This window comes from Canis aureus, chromosome 10 (genome assembly GCF_053574225.1).
Source record: "Canis aureus isolate CA01 chromosome 10, VMU_Caureus_v.1.0, whole genome shotgun sequence".
Lineage (NCBI taxonomy): Eukaryota > Metazoa > Chordata > Mammalia > Carnivora > Canidae > Canis > Canis aureus.
Window position 1 is genome coordinate 63,094,238 of NC_135620.1, and position 21,450 is coordinate 63,115,687.

The 21,450-nt window shown below is 36.2% G+C and overlaps 1 protein-coding gene across 5 annotated transcripts in view; it reads left to right on the forward strand.

Moving 5' to 3' along the window:
• The window catches only part of SLC44A1 (solute carrier family 44 member 1), a 191,948-nt gene that overhangs the window by 90,522 nt on the left and 79,976 nt on the right, over positions 1-21,450 (forward strand). For all 5 annotated transcript variants that reach the window (XM_077912771.1, XM_077912770.1, XM_077912773.1 and 2 more), the window contains 2 exons: positions 12,476-12,569; positions 19,932-20,101. In XM_077912771.1, coding sequence (XP_077768897.1) covers positions 12,476-12,569; positions 19,932-20,101 — 264 coding nt within the window. The remainder of the gene's footprint in view (positions 1-12,475; positions 12,570-19,931; positions 20,102-21,450) is intronic.

Genomic DNA, 21,450 nt, shown 5'->3' on the forward strand with positions numbered 1-21,450 from the left:
GATGAAAAAGATTATAGTCACCTGGGGAGCTTGTTAAAACTCCAGATTCCTAGGCTCCCCCCAGGGAAATTCTGACTGAGTAGGTCTTTGGGTTCTGGAAATTTGTTGTTGTTGTTGTTTTTCTTTTTTATAAATGTCTCAGGTGATTTTGAGTAGCCTCTTTGAGCATTTGGGAATTACTAGAGACTATTCTTTGTGAAATGTTTTTTTTTTCTTTTTGTCTTCCTAAGTATTGATTAAAAGTATTTCAATGAGTATATTTTGTTTTTATTCCTGGATAATCATATATGTCTATTATAAGAAATTTGAAATATTCAGGAAAAGGAAAATGAAGTAAAAACCAAAATTCTACCATCTTCGAATTATGTTGGTGCATTTTGCTTTTTTAAATTTAACACTGTCTCATAAGCATTTTTCTTTTATTTTTTTATTTTTTTAAAGATTTTATTTATTCATGAGAGACACACAGAGAGAGAGGCACAGGCAGAGGGAGAAACAGGCTCCGTGCAGGGAGCCCGACGTGGGACTTGATCCCAGGTCTCCAGGATCATACCCTGGGCTGAAAGTGGCGCTAAACCGCTGAGCCACCTGGGCTGCCCACATAAGCATTTTTCTAAGAGTAAAGTTTTGCGAAACTTTGAGGTTAAACATAAACGAATTAGTTGAGAAAACATAGTCCATTTCCAGATCTCTGACTCCATTCCCTTGGGTTTCCAATTTCCAGGAGCTGTCCTCACTTCCCTCTGACTTACCTTAGTTCTCTTCAGAGAATTTTGTTTTTAACCTCTCTTCGTGGAGGGCCACAAACTGTTAGCCTGTAGTTTTAAACTTCCATGAGGTTTCATGTTTGCATTTTGTGTGCTGGGATCCTTGGAGCTACCTTCACCCTACCTGAATTGACAAGCTCATTTTGGTTCCTAGGAACAAGGGCTAACTCAGGCATGCATTTGGTACAACTTCTAGCTGGGTGAAGAGACAGCTTAGGAACGTAGCTGCACACACACCTCTACGTGGCTCCAGTTCTTCCCGAGATGTTGGTCTCTGTAGAAGGACCACACGTCCTTCCAGACTGGCAGTATTCTTATCCTAACACTCCATGCCCTCAGCATGAGGTGGTGGGAAGAGAATGAGATTAATGTGACTGGATTCTGATTCTACTGCTGTCACTAACTGGCTCTGTAATGAGGGACAGAAGGTATAGCCTCTGAACTAGATTGTTTCATCTGGGGGAAAAAATGGATTAAAAGCAATACCTCCTTTATAGGTAATTGTGAGGAATAAATGAGATGATGCATGAATTTTTGGCACTTGGTGGGCACTGAATAAAGAGGTACCCACTATCCTTCAAGATCTCATTTTTTAAAAATTTTTATTTATTTATGATAGTCACAGAGAGAGAGAGAGGGAGAGACACAGGCAGAGGGAGAAGCAGGCTCCATGCACCGAGAGCCTGATGTGGGATTCGATCCCGGGTCTCCAAGATCGCGCCCTGGGCCAAAGGCAGGCGCTAACCAGCTGTGCCACCCAGGGATCCCTCATTTTTTATTCCCCCAGGATATCCTTACATGTATTGATTTGCTGAGTCTAATAGTGCAACAGTTGGCCCTTTCATTATCAAGTTTCTTAGGGAGGAATGTGTTATCCCTTACAGGCTTTTCTAAAATCTTAGGCAGCGTGAGCATGCACAGTTCACTCTGTGAGGTGGTGGTATTGAGTGATTAAGATTATTGGCTCTAGAACCAGATTATCTGGGTTCAAATGTTGGTCCTACCACTTACTAGCCATGAGACCCAGGGCAAGTTACTTACTTGATCTATAGATGCCTCAATTTCTTCATTTATGAAGGAGATAATATTTGTACGAAAACTATTTCATAGGTTGTTATAAGGACCTCATAAGTGAAAAATGCTTAGTAGAGTGTCTGGCAAATAGCAAATTGGTAAAAAAAAAAAAAAAAAGAAAAGTGTTGGTTACCCCTGTTACATTACTACTGTTAATGTTCTTATTCTTTCAATGGAATGTAATATTTTCCTGCCTGTAGTCTCTCTCTACTTCTAGCCCCTTACATATTGCTGCCATATTAATGTTGCCAGAGTTTCAATCCTATCAATCCCTTACTTAGAAGTCATCAGAGGAAAAAAAAAAGGAAAGAAAGAAAAAAAAGAAAGCACTATATGTCTTACCTTGGCATTCAAAGCTATGACCTAGTGTCAAACTATCTTCTAACACGTTTTCTTGAACCCACTGGGTATGAGTCTTGGTCCCTTGAACTTGACATGTCATCTGGAGGGCCAGAAGAGAGTTAGTTCATTGTCAACTGTATTGCCTGCTGTGATGATCTGGGAAGAAATGCCCCATGCCGCCCTGCTGGTATGTTTATTTCCAGGCCATTATCCTTTTAAGTGATTATGATACTGAGTATGGCCTATTAAGGCAGTGTATAAGACCTTTCTGGTGAGTTTTGCAGCTTTTTTTTTTCCACAGTGTCTTACACAAAGCAGGTGTTCAAGAATATTAATGAATAAATATTATTCCAGAAAACAGACTTCTTAAATTGGTGCCTAACTATACAGGCACCCTTAGGCTTTTGAGGCAGCTGTTTGTAAAATAAGTTAACGTGTTAGGCATAAAAAAAAAGTATTAATAATGGCAGCTTCAAGAAACACAGCAGTGGAGGATAGAGAAGATAAATATTTTAAAAGGCAATAGAAAAACTATGAAATTGTAATAAAGAAGGGAGCCTTTGGTGGAGGGACCTAAATACTTTTATTTTAGTAGCAACCCAAAGTTGAAAATTCTGAATTTCTTAAAAAGAAATCTATGTTGTTCTTTGGATTGGTGACTTAATACTGGACCTGTAAGATTTAATTCCAACATTGTTCTTGTCATGGAGAGAATTCTGTGTCTATTTTGTGCATTATCCTTTTTCCCTCTTTTGTCTATCATTTGAGGTGGATATTGATTTGGAAGGAACAGATGATTTTAGTTTTAAGTGGGGGAATTTCCAAACCTGTAAGAAAGAATTGTCCAAAATCCACAACAGAGTCAGAATGTGAGAGCAAACTATAAAACTCTTAGAAGAAAACATAGGGGAAAACTTAATGACATTATATTGACAATAATTTCTTGGCTCGGAACCAAAAGCACAGTCAACAAAAGAAAAAAATAGGTAAATTGGACTACATCAAAATTTAAAACTTCTCTTCATCCAAGGACACAGCAGAGTGAAAAGGTAAATAGGAGAAAAGATTTGCAAATCATATATCTGATAAAGGATTAATATCCAGAATATATAAAGAATTTTTAGAACACAACAGGAAAAAAAAAAGTACCCAAAGTGGCCAAAAATGGCAAAGGACTTGAATAGACATTTCTTCAAAGAAGATACATGATGGGCCAATAGTAAGGACATGAAAAAATGTTCAATCTACTCATCATATGAGAAATGCAAATAAAAACCACAGTGAGATACCACCTTACACACATTAGGACAGCTTCATAGAGAAAAACCCAAAACACCACAAGACAGAAAACAACAAATGTTGGTGAAGTTCTGGGTAAATTGGAATCTTTGTACATCATTGGTAGAAATATGGAATTGTGTGTCTGTTATGGAAAAGAGTTTGGAGTTTCCTTAAAAAATTAAAAATAGAATTACCACAGAGGATTTTAGGGCAGTAAAAATATTTCGTATGATACTTTAATGATGGATTCACATCATTATACATTTGTCCATGCCCCTAGTACTGTGGACTTTGGGTGATTACGATGTGTCAAGGGAGGCTCATCAGTTGTATCAAATGTACCACTCTGGTGGGGAAGTTATAATAGAGGAGGCTACGCATGTGTGGAGGCAGGAGGTATGTGGGAAACCTCTGTACCTTCCTTTAAATTTTGTTGTGAACCTAAAACTACTCTAAAAAATAGTCTTTTAGAAAGTAGATTACTGCAGCACGTGGGTGAGTCAGTGGTTGAGCATCTGCTTCCGGCTCAGGTTGTGATCCCAGGGTTCTGGGATCGAGTCCCATATTGGGCTCCCTGTGGGGAGCCTGCTTCTCCCTCTGCCTTTGTCTCTGCCTCTCTCTGTGTCTCTCATGAATAAATGAATAAAATCTTAAAAAAAAAAAAAAAAGAAAAAGTAAATTACCATATGACCTAGCAATCTCACTTTCCGGTATATATCCAAAAGAAGTGATGACAGGATTTCAGAGAGGTATTTGTATACTCATGTTCACTGTAGCATGATTCATAATAGCCAAAAGATGGGAGCAACTGATGGATGAATGGATGAAGAAAACATGGTATTAACCTTCAATGGAATATTCACCTTAAAAAAACAAGGAAGTCCTGTCATATGCACTACAACATAGATGAACCTTGAAGTCATTATTTTAGGTGAAATAAGCCAGTAATAGGAAGATAGGGCGATGGTTTTCACTGACTATAGAATTTCAGTTTTTCAGATGAAAAGAAATTCTAGAGATCTGTTGGACAACAATATGCATATAGTTAACACTATATACACTGAAAAACTGGTTAGGATGGTCATTGTTGTATTACATGTTTTACCACAATTTTTTTTTTTTTAAAAAGGAAGGAAATTCTGATACATGCTACAATATGGATGAATCTTGAAGACATTGTTATATGAAATAACCCAGTCACCTAAGGACACATACAGTATGATTCTACTTATATGAAGTACTTAGGGTAGTCAGATTCATGGAGACAGAATAGAATGGTAGTTGCCAGGGGCTGCAGGGCGAGAAGAATGGGGAGTTACTGCTTTATAAGTAAAGAGGTTGAATTTTGCAAGATGGGAAGTTCTGGAGGTAGAGGGTGGTGATGGTTGAGCAACAACGTGAATGTATTTAAAGCTACTGAAATGTGCACTTAAATGGTGGTAAAATGGTAAATGTTTTATTATGTGTATTTTACTACAGTTAAAAAGATCATGAAAGAAAAAAAAAGATCATGAAAGAGAAAGATCCTGTTTAGAGTAGTAACTTTTTAAATGATAATTTTAAACCTTAATTTAAAATATAAGGTAAAACAACATTTTTCTTACCAGACTAAAAACGACAATATAAATCATTTCAAAGAGTTTTAAGTTTCCATGACAACATTTGAAAGGGCTTTTTAGCATTTACAACTATCCATTTGTGTGACCTTTTATTACCTTCACAAATTACTTAAAATCTTTATAAGGGAAAGCTAACTTTTAGGCTCCTGTAATAATGTTTGTAAGAAATGCATTTATGAGGCAAAAAATATTTCCTCAACTCTTTCTTTTAGATAAGAAAGAGGAGTTGTTTTCTTGGACACTGCAGTTTGTAAAACGCCTCCGTCAAATCTGTCCGGCTAAAATAGAAAATTTAGAAGAAATAGCTGGACATGAGATGGTCATGTGGAGATGCCATATTACAAAGAGCTTTAAAAGGCAAGCAGAAGAATTTAGACAAATGTAAAAGTCTAAATTCTGACACATGAGTTGAGTGGTAGCTGTACAAGCATACACTTTATTATTATGATTTGTCGTTTTTATATGATACGAATGTAAGTATGCTAGAGAATAAGTTAAAAATTGTCTTTTAAAGATTAAAGTTGTCAAGTACTATGACTCAGTACTAAACTTTTTTGGTTCTTTGTTTATTATCTTCCTGCAATAGTGCATGAGTTTCCTGTGTGGCAGGATTGCGCTCTTCACTTCTGTATATGCAAGCCCAGTACAGGACCCCACATAGTAGCTATTTATGTTTTTTGAAAGAATAATGGATTGGACTTCCCTACTTTAAAAAAAAAACAAAAACAGATTTTATTTATTTACTAGAGAGAGAGAGAGGAGAGAGAGAGCACGAGCAGGGGGAGAGGAAGAGGGAGAAGCAGACTCCCCTCTGAGCAGGGAGCTGGAGGCTGGGCTCCTATCCCAGGACCCTGCGATCATGACCTGAGCCACCCAGGTGCCCCTGGACTTCCCTCTTCATTTCTCTCAGCACTTCAGAATTTCTCATTCTCTCAACACACTTTATCCTTCGCTCAATTCTGAATCAGCATCAGTTGCCACCAGGGTAAAATGTTTAGCTTCATTCTAACCAGAATTGATGTGAATCTTTGGTCATCTTCTTCTTCATCTCTCAAAATGTTCATCTTATTCATTCATTTCTCTCTCTATCCAGCTATCCACGTGATTATTCATAACCTTTTCTTTTTTCCTAAGCCCTCTTGTTTTTCGTCTTTCCTAACCTTGTGCCCTACAGAGAAAACTGCAACCATCTGGTGAGAGCCCTCACATGAGTTATTTTCAGGAGAGCATGAATTCCATCTTACTCTAATTTTACTTCCCTCTAGTTTCTGGTGAACAAGTTTCCTTCATACTTTATTATTGTTAATTTTGAAAAATCAACTAATGTGTCCATTGTAGGGGGGAAGAGAATGCCCGTCCCTCTGAAGCTCTTGTCAGCCTGATATGAGAATTTTACCTCAACCCAGCCTGGCCACGCCAGGTCGTAATGCCTGCTGGAACAGTCCCTTCCCTTCTTCTCTCCCTGCTCTGAGTCTGGCCCTTAGTTTGTCTTTTGCTTTACTCCGCTATCCTCATTAGTCAGGATGGGTGCCTGGGTCTATATAAATCAGACTTAAGCCCTGCATTGTTCTACTGTGCCATTTATCAGTACCTACTTTGTGCCAAGCACAGTGCCAGTTGGCTTTTGCATGTCATTTTATTCTTTCCACTTGCAATCTAAATTCTAAACAGCAGTTTAGAAATAAGAACAACCTAAAAGCTGGGAGCCCACTGCATATTCTCAGTCGTTGCTAGTATTTTACACCTTTTGCATTACTCTTACCAAACTTTTTATGTTACCTGATTTTTATTTTTCCTAACGGTAGTAAAATGGAAGAAATCTTATTTTTCTTGTTCATGTCCCATTTCCAGTATGTGAGAAATGATTCCCATCTGAGAGTGCTTCTTTGGTGCACTGTATTTTGTGAAAAGTCTGAGAGCTTTATGAACTACCATTTAGACCGTGTTCATACTTTGAGTAGGGCCATCCAGCGTGGTGCTTTCTCAGCAATCGTTGTTCTGTCTTTGAAAACCTCGAAAGATGATGTGGTACATCAGATAAAATTTGTGAATAGAAATAAGCCTTTGATTATCATTATCTAGGTGTTATGTTTAAAGTTAGTATCAATAGATGACCAGTATTACCCTCTTTCTTGCCAGTCAGTAACTATATAACTTAAACCAGAGAGTTAGTATGTTTTCTTTTTGGCACAGTGAATCAAAAGATTGGACTTGATATCATTTATAAAGGAATGAAGTGATCAACCCTAGCAACTGTCTTAATTGCATCCAACTCAGAAGCCAGCAAGGGAAGCTTGATTGTTAAGGGAAAAAAAAAATCTTTACATTTCATAATGCAATTTTAAGTAATTCCTTCATTCAGCAATTAATTAGCACCCATTAAGTGCGTGCTAGAGAAACAAAGAAAAAGTACAGTACCCTTTAAGGGACTTGCATGATAGAAGACAAACTTTTCATTGTCCTTCACAATACCTAGGAGTCTTACACATAGATGCCCAAAATTAATTCACTCAGCAAATATTTATTAGGTACATAGTATGTGCTAATACTGGTTGACAGATAATGTCATACCACCAGCTAGTTAATGGGTGCTTCTTGGGAAATACATGCTTTTTTTTGCTGGTTACTGGTATCCTGGTTGTTGGCTTTCCTAATTAGAGAGAAAGGGGTTAAATTCATTGGACCTCACACAGCAATGTAATTTGTTTTTCATAATGAACACTGTTCTGCATTGGGAGATTTTCTTTTTTTATTAACTACAATGTTCTAAAGTATGTTTTTATAGGAATCTTTGCTCTTAATTTAGTGTGTCCTACTAATATCATTGATAGCAAATCAAGCAAAATTTTAAAGCAAGAAGAATTAGCCTCCAACTTACCAACCCCATTTTGTATTTTTGTTTCAAATAATTTGGTGTTTTAGACCACTAGTTATCAACTAAGGGTAATTTTGCCACTGTATGCCTCCCCCTACACCCCTCACTCCATACACATGCATAGCAGTGTTAGGAGACGTTTTTGGTTGTCAAAACTGAGTGAAGGGTTAGGGAGAGGGCACTGTAATCTAGTGGATAGAAACCAAGGAGACTGGTAAACATCCTGCAATGCACGGGACAGCTCCCTGCAAGCAAGAATTGCCCAGCTCAAATTGTCATAATACCAAGGTTGAGAGATTTTGTTTTACATAGTATAATTTGTAGTGAATAGTGAAAAGCATATAAACATTTTATATAACATGTAACACCCAAATAAGAGATTAAAAATAGGTTATTTCATTTTTTTCAATCAAGATGTCTGTTGTATTCAACAGATGGCTTTTGACTACTGTCTATGTGCCAGAAGAGAGGAGTCCCACATGTTTTGAAGGCATAAGATCCCAGTTCTCAAAGAGCTTGCTTTCTACAAATAGAGATGATATGTAAGCTTTAAAAAAAAAAAAAAAACCCACAAAATAATAGACTAAGTTGTATAATAGAATTAAACAGTAAAGAGCTTTGGGTGCATCAGAGAAGCTTGATGAAGATGGTGAGGCTTGGTAGTTTGTAGAAATTCTGCTCAAACTTGAATACTCACTCAAATGGTAATTAGGAATGGATAATCCAAGCTGAGGGAACAGCATGTGAAAAGCACGGAAGTTTGTCAAACAGCAGGAATTGTAAGTAGTATATTATGTTAAAATGAGGCTGGAGTTTTTGGTGGAGGCCTACCTTAGGAGAGCTTTGAAGCCAAGGAGTTTGGAAATTATTCTGAGGGCCAGAGGATAATACAAGTAAGGACCATTTTACAAAGACCATTCTCAAGGCTGTGTGCAGCATGCAGAGAAGAAACCCTTTGGGAGAATAGTTTGTACCAATAGGAGATCTTGAAGGTCTGATATAACAGAAAGATCTGATTGCCAGAACTTGGTAATTTGAAGTCTTGAATACTATATGGAGACGGTGGCTAAAGAAGACAATAGAAGATGACCTCCCATTTCATCTTGGGGATTTTGTGGATGGTGAAGCCATTACCAACCATAGATGATGTATGAGAGAGGCAGAGCAGATTTGAAGAGTAGGTGACGGAAATGTCTTTTTTTTTTCAAACGTTGTTTTTGAGGTATCTGTGGAATGGATGTTTTTTGCCCAGAAGCTTATTGAATATTTGTCTGATTATGATTATTAAGAATGGCACAGAAGAAGCATTGTGGCCTAGGATGAAAGAATTTTATTTCTAAATTTGTCAGTGATTGCTTATAAGGCCTTAGAAGTATTACTTATTTTATTTCATCTGTAGTGTTTGGAGCATGGTGATGGAAACATACCTCTTAGAGGAATTCTTATAAGTGATATTGAGCTAAAGAATAAATAATTGAATATTATAAGGCATTTGAAAAATTATAGTAGTTAAACATTCTGGGGACTATAGCAACTGTTTACCAAGATAAATGTTTATATACCCAAGTTGGCTTCCTAAGATCACTCATTTTGAATAACATTGGCTGAGATGCATGAATTGCCTCTGGTGTGGTTTAGATAAGCTTTTGTTTTTGGTTTTAGACTCCATTACTCAAGTACGGTTTTCCCTGCCTTTTACATTAGAAGAAAAACTTTGTCTTACTCTTTATGACCAAACCTCTTGTGCTAAGTATTGTTTATACTATCACTATAAAAAAAAAATAATAAGATGGATACCACCTTAAAAGTGTTTGCTGAAAATGCATTAGCTAATAAACATGAAAAGAAAAACAATTGTAAAATGTTTGCCATTACTGGGTTGTTTTAATGTTTTGCATTGAGACTTCTGTATCCATCAGCCCTTTGAACAGGAAGCATTATAAGGTTTCTTCTGATTGTTACTACTCACACATTGTAAAGATCTTTTTCCTTTAATCTATTTAGTACAGGATCTATTTAGTACTGGCCTATGTCCCAGAATACCATCAGAGATAAGGCTATTATCCTTTCATTGAGCATTATCCTGGGAAAGTATTTATAAAATTGAACTCTGTTGCACCTGCTGACCTCCTTTTTTAAATGAAGAAAGGGTGGGGATGGAGATTATGTTCACTGAATTCAGACGGAGCAGTGTGTTTGACAGCCCTGACACAGAGTGCTTTGGTTCGGCCCTTTCATATTGTGCAAATCGATTCCATCTCGGACTCTGAAAGAAATAAGTTGACAATTCAGATCAGGAAGTTGATGATCACGTTGGGTGCTCTGCAGTTATTGGCACAGTTGCTGTTTTTTTCATGAGCAATTCTATAGTAAGACTCCCAGATATTTCAGGATTAATCTAAAATGTTTGCTTGCCACTGCTGTCATGTTTTCTCTAAAATTGCTGTAAATAGAATCTAGTGGCATTATCTTCAAATGTGAAAGGCTAATTTTAGAAGAGTTAGCTATTTAATATTCACGCTTAACTTAAAATAATAAGTCATTAAAATGGAAAAGAATGTTCAAAAACAATTTCAGAAACTTCGTTTCCTACAGAATCTATCTTAAGAAGCTGAAGAAACTTGAACAGTGCCATGTAACTTTCAAGTATCTCTCTTAAAATATTTTATGTTGTCAAGGGACACCTGGATGCCTCAGTCGGCTAAGCATCTGACTCTTGATTTCCACTTGGGTCATGATCTCAGAGTCCTGGGATAGAGCCCACGTTGGGTTCTCCGCTCTGCAGAGAGCCTGCTTGTCTCCCTCTCTCTTTGCCCCTCTCCTTGTTCTCTATCTCTCAAATAAATAAATTAATCTTTTTAAAAAAAGTATCTTACATTGTCAAATTACGTGAAATATCTTTATATAAAATAGATGCTGTATGTATTTTTTAATGATGATATTTATAGCCCACGTACTTAAATACCTAGCAAGTTGGTCGCTGGTTTTGGAGCAGCATTACTGAATAAAATGCAGGTTTGTGGCTTTTTAAAAATTCTTTGGTTGGTAGGACCAACCATGTATTCCCTTCTAGTTCTTTCTTATATCTTCACGTGACATTTCTATAATTAGCTCAATGTTAAAACCTGCTGTTTTCACTTCACCTTTTTTCTTCAACTTTTTCCGTGGTCATACAGTGTGCAAGTCCATTGTTACTGTAATATAAACACAAAGCTATTCCATTTATATTTAATAATAAGTATTTGACCAAATTTGTAATCTGGTAGGAACTATAATTAATAAAATATAAATCGGTTACCTGATAGAGTACAGTAGGTCCTCAGCAAAATTAGAACTAGAACCTAGGTCTTCTCAGTTAACGATATCTATTGTATGACAAACCTGACAACATTCTAGTTGCCATATGACAGAATTAGCAGGCCAATAAAATAAGACTTATCAAGGATTTGGTGGACTGCATCCATCTGAATTTTATATATTATTGAGATACCTATTAGCCACAGAGACCAAGAAATAGATGGCTGTTTGCATAACCCAGTTTATGATGGAATATGAGCTGTCTTAAACTATCTGAAAACAGAGTCCTTTAATCAATCTGTTAAGTTTATTTGCAACTAGTATTTCTTGCCTTTTAAATAAGGAAAAAGTGGTGTATTGTCTGAAAGGATATATGCTATGTGCAGTCACTTAAAATGCTTAGTACTGGAAAGCATAGGGAAGAGGGACAGCAAGTATAGTTGAGGGTGGATTTGTAGTCAGAGATCTAGGGGTTCAACCCCAGCTCTGCTGCATAGCAGCTGTGTCATCTTGGGCAAGTTATGTACCTTATCTCCTAGCCTCTATTTTGTCCTTTCTAAAGTAGGCTTAATAACACTTGCATAATAGAGTTGTAGTCAATACATAGTTAATAATATGTATGAGATGAGAAGAGGGCCCTCCCCCCAACCACTCCACCAATGACTTTCTAAGAGTTCCCAGTATGATGAAAGGAGAGGGCAGGCCCCTTGTCCTTCCCCAACCTTCCTGCTGGGATGAGAAACTTGCATGGGGAATAGAATCAGCCTTGGGAATGGGCTGCTCTTGGCCTGATCCTCAGAAGTGCTGAGGCTGGCCAAGATGGTTGGCTTCTTCAGTAGGAGGATTTTGTCATGTTTCTATTGTTGTGTTGTTTGGAGACATTCTTGGACACAGTTTGGTCAGTTAAAATTAAAAGTTGACTCTTAAAAAAACAAAATATATATATAGCACCTGATATGTGGCAGACACTCAATAAAGTTCTTGTTGTTATTACCTTAATATTATTAATTAAAATTTGCATATTAATTACCTGAGAGGAATTCATTTTAAATGATTGAGGATTGATATTAAAGACCAAATCAAATTCTTATTAATTCTATAGTATTTGAAAGTTCGATATGTTGAATTAATATTAGCATATAAAATAAATACAGTGGATCAATGAGACAATTTATTTAGGCTCTGTTCTCTTAGCTAACATACAGCTTTTCTTTCAACAGGCTCAGCACTATGTAGCTACAACCTAAAGCCTTCAGAATATACTACATCTTCAAAAGCTTCTGTTCTGTGCCCCAAACTACCAGTTCCAGCGAGGTAAATTTTATTGTATTTTGTTCACTTGTGACTTTTGTTTTTGTAGGTAGATTTTAAACTGTGGAAAGAGTAACCTGATATCTGTTGCTCAGGACCAATACTTTTACAACAAAATTTAAAAAGTAGTACTAAAAATGACAACATGTATTTCATATCTTAAAACACACACAGAGGAAACAACTTTTTCTCATTCTCAGATTTTAAATTGCTTTTGGGGGCTTACTTTTTTTTTTAATGCCATAATTTTTAAGTATGTAGAACTACTGAGTCATTGCAAAATCTAGAAGCCAAGTCTCACAGTCTCCAAAGATGCCTTGAAGTTGATCCTTATAATACTTCCTAGGATTATTTTTAATTTACTTTGTAAATGTAGAAAATATGCCAGTGACTGTTCTCTATACCTTGTTGCAGGCTGTATTAAGGTACATTCTCTATAATAATACACTGTTTGCCATATCTTATCCAAGGTCTTACTCAACAAACATTTATTATTTCAGTACTTACTGCATATAATGGATACAAAGAAGAGACAAGAAATACTCTTTGTATTGAAGGATCTCAGAGTAGTTATGAGTAAAGCCAACTTTAAAATTATAAATAGGTTTTTTGACAAGGAAATAAATTTGCAGGTATTATAGAATATATCCTCAGAATTAGATGCATAGGATTTGGAGCATGCCTGATCTTGAGAACCTTAAGTGTGTATCACTAAGCATGTATGACACGAGTCAGCTTCGCCAGGAATACGAAGTTGAAACCACTTTTATTATATCTTGGTATATTACAGCAAGCTACTGATTAAAATTTTGAGACTGATTTTATGTGTGCATTCCTTTGGCTTGCTTATGGTTGTAACTTGTGCTGCTTTATTAACTTGAATGAAATTTTCTGTTGGAAAGTAGACAAAGGATATATCCATTTAATTGATGTCCAGCTCTTTTAGTCTTGTCAAGTCACCATTGAAATTAAAATGTAAAGCCTATGAAAATGAAAATTAAGGGACTGTTTTAAAAGATACTAAGTAGGACCTATAAATTATGGGCTTAGACCAATAGATAAAGAGACTCCATTCATGACCATTGAGAATAGAATAGAGTCATTGGAGAAAATTTATCAATGTAAAAACAGGAAAGGCTCTGTCCTCTTATCAACTCAACTGCTAAAAAGCCTGTTTTAAATGCATACTATGAGTATAGAGTCATATTTTAAGGCATAAACATATTATAAAAGGATAACCAAAAGCCTAGATGTGAGGATGAGGTTGCTCTGCTCCTGTGTGGGACAGGGGTTCAGGTAAATCCTCATTCACCTCTGACCTCTGGCTCTACCATGTTGATAACTGCCTGTTCCTGATTATCTATCTTAGGTGTTCCATTCTTGGCTGTACAGAACTCACACATCTCAAATACAGTGTCCTAAGGGGCATTCACTGAAAGATGAAACATAGTATTAGGGCTTGAGTTTTAAACATGGACAAAAAAAAAAACAAAACAAACAAACATGGACAGATTTGTCTTCTAGCAAGATCATACACTAATGTCTCAGTAATCTAAGAAGCAGTGATGACCCTATGCCATCTTAAAATTGACTATACCCAATGTTTATGCTGTATTTAAAGATCCTCATGCTTAACTTATTTTAGCATACCTCATAGTCTAAGTATCTTAGCACTTTTATCTGAATTCAACCTGTTGGAAAGTAAAAAAGAAGTGACAGTTGATACAAGAAAAATCAAGTTAGGACCTTGTAAATACCATTTAGCATTTGGCAAGCAAAGAGCAAAGATCAGAAAACAGTGAATGTGTTTTAATAAAAAACTTGGGGCAATCCCACATTCTTCACCTCATATTAGATATCAGATCTTCAAAGATGAGTAAGATCTAGTTTCTGTCCTTAAGAAACTCTGTCAATTAAAAAAAAAAAAAAGGAACTGGTTTTGGTGACTTTTTTATATACACTAGAAGACTGGCACCACGCAAACCTATGATGCAGGCAAATGGCCCTGAGCATTGTTTATATCTCTGTTGCTCTCCTTCTAGAAGCACCCTAGCAGGACAGAAAGAGCTGAACTTTGAGTCCAGATAGGCCTGGGGGTGAATTCTGTGTCACCACTTGTTCTTTGTCACCTTGGGCAAGTCTCTTCACCTCTCTGTGAACCAAGCATCCTCACATGTAAAATGAGAATATTAATACCTCTATCATGGAATTGTTGTAAGAATTAAAGTAAAAAAATAAAATAAAATAAATAAAGTAATATGTTTTAAGCATTATTGTGCTTGGCATCCGGCGTAGGGAAAAGTATTTCTCTTAACCTCTAGAGCCTCCCCTTTTGCCCTTCACCTTCCTGGGTACGTGGGCACCTTCTGCTATTGAAAGCAATGCCTTGTCTTAGAGAAAAGCAATTGTAAACTAATTTACAATAAAACACTAACACTACACAATTGCCAAATGATTACTATTTCTAAGAGCTTTTGAATTTTAAAAGCAAATGCCTGGAAAGGGCAATGTTTAATCCAAATTTGTAACTGTTGGTGGCATGCTGAGTATGGTAGTGATAGGGAGACTAGCCCTTACACTTAAAACACTTAAAGGTTTAGGTGTAGCTAAAGAAAACTGCAGTAGTAGAAATATTACATAAATTCAGTTTACTCACCAGACGTTTATTTTGATACTTCTGGATGCCAGAAAGGATATTAGGTGTTGGGGAATTAATAGTATGATATGGAAAAGAGAAACTAATAGCCAAGGAAAAAAAAATGTTATATATTCATATTTTTTAAATGAAGGATTCAATGTAAATTAACATTTATAAATCATCTACTGTGTGCCAGCCACCATATGAAGCTTCTCATGTGTATTGTCTTATTTAATCTTCACAAAAGCCTATGAGGATATTGTTCCTGATTTATAGATGAGGAAATAAAAGATGAGAGAAGTTAAATGTTGTGCAAAGTCACACAATTAATTGTTGGGAATCAGAGTTTTAATCTAAGATCTTATAAAATCTATACCATAGTTTTACACTATGCGAATGTTAATCTACTTATAGCCATGGGATGAGGTGACCTTAGGGTCCTCCTACTCTGCCCTCTTCCCCACGACATAGTCCAATACCACAGTTAAAAAGGTGGAGGCGACCGGCATGCTTAGTTGGTAGAGCATGTGACTCCTGATCTCAGGGTCATTAGTTCTAGCTCCACATTGGGCATGGAACCTACTTAATAAAAAAGTAAAAAGTAAAAGTAAAAAAAAAAAAAGGAGTATAGGAAGGAAAGAAGAGAGAAAATAAAAGAAATGTATGAAAACCACTGAGTATTACAATTAGATTCTTGATTTATTTCCTTCATTTTCTGTGTTATAGAGATACTGCTAGAACTCTTTATTGTTATTCTTCATTAAATAAAACTTTTCTTTAGAAATCATGTGTAACTGCTTATTTACACATGCTTATTAACCTGAAGTTTTAAGATAATTGTGTGAGATACAAACCCCTGTCTTCTCTTATGACGGCATATGGATAAGAGATATTAGGCATCATGTGTCGTCAGGCTTTGAGGGAGGAGAGCTCATTAACTGCGATAGCCTGGACTTAAGGCCAGTGGGCAGTGTGTTTGCCAAGGTAAGATACAATTTCCCTCTGAGTGGCTAATTTTTAAAAATCTTTAGAAGACTTATTATAAATTCATTTTGTTCTTGTTGACTTATATTTCAATAATGTGAAACAGCATCAGTTCCTAATGGGACTACATTGACTTCTTAAAGATTCAATATTCTGTGGGCTTCAAAAGGTAGAAAAAGTTGCTATAAATAGAATTCTTTATGCTTGTCCTCCTAATTAAGAAGCACAGAGTGTGTCATTTAGGTTAGACATTAAAGTAGAAAAGATCTCACATACCAGGTTCTCAGAAGTGTTCTTTTCTGAGAGGTATATGAAGCCAGCAAACATTCACTATATCACTATATCATGTAGGTCTTAAATGGTGAAATACCAGACAAACCATTTCAATGCCATGATTACTTAGATATGTATATTTTTTTAACAAGAATGTCATTTGAGTATTAAAAATTCATGGCTGGTTAAGTTGTTTTTGTTGTGGGAATAGTAGAAGAAAAGAATGACCAAGGAGTGTAGTGTTTTTTACTTTAAAACTAACTATTTAACTTTGTTTTTGACTACTGTGTCCAAATACCATCTTCTCTTTTATTTGCCTCCTATTTTTGATATGCCTTACCACTAAGAGCAGATTTTGACCATCAGCTAGACAATGTAATCAGTTTATGCTAATTTTATGCCTTCAAATTTAGAGCTGTCAGGTGTTGTGGTTTGTTTGTTTTTTTTAATTGACATAGGTTAAATTATAAGGTAAGGGACTGTTGTTACTTTGCTTCAGTTCTTTGAAGGAGACTTGTAAAAGTACTCTTTCCAATTAGCCAAGTGTTTAGGTATAGTTTAAAATTGACTTCAAAGGGTAAAAGAGCAGATATTACTCAGCGTTAACTCTTAAATAGAAATGAAAGATTAGAATTTTAAGAATATAATCCTTCCCTTTCAAGCCATTTATCCTCATTATAAGTCTGAAAAGCAGAAAAACACCAACACTACTGAGCATGTTGCTCCTGTTAATTTAGAATCACTGACTTATGGCTGGGCTTTATTACTATTTATTATATTATTACTACTCCCACTCTTTCAGCTAACAGGAAGAGAAACAGGCGGCTATGTAGTGGTAGGAGGATCACCGCAGGCTTTTGAACTCATCCAGGTTTGTTCCCATTATAACAGGCCCCGCTATCTTTTGGAAGTGATGTGTATTTCTCTTTGAGTCTAAAACTATGGCAGCATCCTGGTAGGATTTGGGAGATAGAGGCAGAGCTGCCTCTGGACAGAGGATAAGTTTCACTTATGGTTATATGACAGGAAAAGGGGCCAACAAAATTGGTAGATATTGAAAATGAGAAAATGGCATCTGTATCCTCAAGGTAGATATATTTTATGTTCCAGGGTGAAGGCAAGTGAGTTAAGCAGAGGCTACACCCGAAATGATAGGGTAATAAGTAAAGCAGATGAAGATGTAGATAATCGTGGAGCAGAGAAGACTTCAGTTTTGAAGGATAGAGAACAACGCTTTAGTTAAAATATGGTTAGAACTCCTTACATAGGGACATTAACCTGGCAGAGACATCATCTAGTTAGATAATATCAGGAAGAAAAACAGGTGTAGGTCACAAAAGGTTGTCAGTTTAAAGGTTTCTGTCCCAAGTCAGCCACCGTTGACCATGAACTTATGGTTAATTCTTTTGATTCCTTCCTGTGCTATTTCGGATTAAATTCATTTCATTTATTGTAGCTATAATTTTATAGTTTTTTATACGATTAGTGAAACAAGTTTGGTCAAAAACATTGACTTGTATACCTTTATTTAAACATTACTCAGAATGCTCTTTCTGCAATTTCTGACAAAATATCAAATCTTGGGCATTCACTTTCACCAACACCAACATTTTAGAGGTACACACAAATAACCCACAAGTCACAAGAGACACTTCTTTTTTTAAGTGAACACTATGTCATAGTGTCACATCATTATTTTGGGATACATTTTACTGAAGCATAACGAAGGTAAGACTAGGTCTTTATTATTATTTTATTGTTCCATGAAGATGGAACATGAAGCATGAAGATGTTGCCTATTCTTACTCCCATTGGTGCTCATTTACCAGCATTTAAGGAAAATCAATACTTAGCACACTTATATTTTTATTTGGAAAGAAATATTTTTGTTGTTTTTTTGAGGAAGGAAACACAAAGATAGTGTTTTGCTTTAGGTCATTCAAAATTGCTTTGCTGAGATCAGAAAACTTGGAATTTGGTATTCAGACATGTACTCCTATCCACTAATTTGACCACAATACAGCGCCAACCAAGAATGAGAGCACACCTGCCTCACTGCAGTCAGCTGTGTTATATGAGAGCTTTCTCTGAGTTCTACAGATAATTCTGAAAATATGAGATTTATGGTAGCGATGGCTAACTTTTAATGCACACAGAAGTGTGTATATGTGTATGGACAGGCATATGGAATCTCGTGGAATCCATACAAATCACAACTGAGGGCATATTCACAGAGCTCTTTTAGAATCTCTCATTGGTCAGACGTATACCATATTCTCAAAGGCTAAAGTAGAATATGTTATAACAAACCAGACCTATGTCTCTGTTCACACACAGCCGTGTTCCTTAACAAGAAGAGCTGTGGTCAGTATAAACCTGATATAACTGGTTACCTCTTTTTTTGGACATAAATAATCTCACAATAATAATGACATATAAAAAGAAAACAGTGCAGAATCTCATGACCCTAACAAATCAGAGATTTTTCATTTATTCTTATTTTTTTCTGTTCTCATTCTTATGTTTATATCTTTTGTACAGAGACAGCAACCATCACATTAGATACAAATCTTTGGGTTTTTTTTTTCCCTTGTACTATTACCTCATAAAGTGTTCCCATACATTAATATCCATGGTTGTTGGGTTTTTCTGTTTTTGTGTTTTTGTGTTTTTTTAGATTTCATTTATTTATATGAGAGTGAGAGAGAGCGTGGGGCTGGAGGGGCAGAGGCAGAGGGAGAAGTAAACTCCCCACTGAGCAGGGAGGCCCACGCAGGGCTCGATCCCAGGACCCCAAGATCATGACCTGAGCTGAAGGCAGATGCTTAACCTTAACCCACTGAGCCACCCAGGCACCCCATAGTTATTTTTTGAAACAGCTATGTATTATGCTGTATGTTGATGTCTCGGCATGATTAATTTCTAAGAGCGTTAATAAGCTTGTGCCCCAAACACCTTTTCTTTTCATGCCAGGTTTTGTATGCTGTTCTGATAGAGGAAACATTTTATTAACAGTGGCACGTTTTGAGCAAAAGCATGTGTGTTTTCTATGTTTAAATAGCTTATGGCAAAAATTCATTTTCAGTTCAATGAAGTGTATGTTTGTAAGTTCTGTCATCTGCCCATTGATTGATAGATGTGCAGGCTAGGCGTTTATGTGTTCGGTTTTGCTTTTGGTAGTTCTGTACGTGTGTGTGTATGTGTGTGTGTGTCTCTTTTCAGAAGGGGAGGGTACTGTCTTCCTTCGGAATATGCACTCCACCCTCTGTGATGAGGCCTGTGGTGAGATGCGCATCCCTGCCCATGACAGTCATCTTCACGGCATTGAGCTCCAGCTCGTGGCCCCCATGTGATGCGTGGAGGGTGGAGTGTATCGCAGTCACAGTCACCTTTCATTTGTGTGTTGGATGTGGCATTTATATTAAGGAGGAGTAATTTTTTTTCTGATTTTTGTTTTCTTGTATCACCAGTGCACCTATCCCATTCTTCCATCGCTGTGCTCCCGTGAACATTTCCTGCTATGCCAAGTTTGCAGAGGCCCTGATCACCTTTGTCAGTGACAATAGTGTCTTACACAGGCTGATTAGTGGAGTAATGACCAGCAAAGAAATTATATTGGGACTTTGCTTGTTATCACTAGGTAATTGTTTTTCTCATTCTTAGCTATTGCATAGTACCGCAGTAGAAGACTGTTCTGTCTTGTAACCAAAATATGAATATAGCCGGGATACCTGTAAAATGTTTAACTTCCCATAGCCAAACTAACTGTTTCAGATTATATATAGTTACAAATATATACATATTTAAATAAATATATATATATATATATTTATATATCTGAAACTTTCTTTTTCTCTCATTGGAGAAAACTGGTGTTTTCCCAAACTTTGATGACTGTCTATAATAACCTTTACTATGATAGCAGGAGGCTTCTTTTAATGAATCAACACCCCTTTGTTTTTTGTTATGATTCCAAAGGCTTATACAAAGAGGCCACATATTCTTTTCTATATTTTCATCAAAGAGCATAGCTTTCTGATAGATTACTTTTGAGATATGGGTTTTTTTTTTTTCATTGCTACAGTTCATAATATCACTGTATTGCTGGGAAGGTTAGAAAATCTCCACTTGGTAGCCACTGAATTTTCCTGTCATTAGATAATATAATCAAATAAATGTGATTTTCAAGATGTAAACTGCCTGTATTATCCTAGAGCTCTATATGTAGCCATATCAGAATCTAGAGATCTTTCTAGTTAAGAGGAGTAAACTGTGGTAGGAACCAAGCACCTCTTTCATTATATAAGTAAAATGAGTGTTTTTGTCTGTTAGCAACAATTATAGTCATTGAGAAGACTAGCTGAATTTCCATCTTGTCATTAGAGACTATTTTCTTTTTGCTTAGGTAGTACTTGACTCAATTGAAATAATGCTGTCCATATGAAAAGCTATTTCTGTGATATTTGAAACGCTCCCATCTGTTTTTGGTTCCTATACATTTATTGCAAAAGTGATAATGTTATCTAGTCACAGATCCCAACCATTTTTTGGCTTTGCAAATGGCCCCCGAAAACTTGACTATTAGTCTGGCTTTATAAAAAAAAATTATTTACTCTCTGAAATAGTTGAATACTTTAAGGAAAAAAGAAAACCAAACCTTAAAAATGGTGATAGTAATTTTAAACCATTGGAATTCCAGTTTTTATTAGAATGGTTCTCTTTAGGCTTAAGATCTTTGTTCATTTGTTTGTGAAATGGGCCTTTAGATAATTAAAGATGAACATATTATGATTTCAGAAATGAATTTCCCTATGCAAAGGTCAAATCTTCCCAGTTTCTTTCTTTAAAATTTTTCACTCCAGATTTTAGCATGTCAGAATTTAGCTTAGGATGGGTAGAGCTGTTGGCTAAATCACTCAACTAGGCTTTGCTCTTTTTTTGAAGATTGTCAATCAGGACCCCTGACCCCAATTGAATTGAGAAATAAGG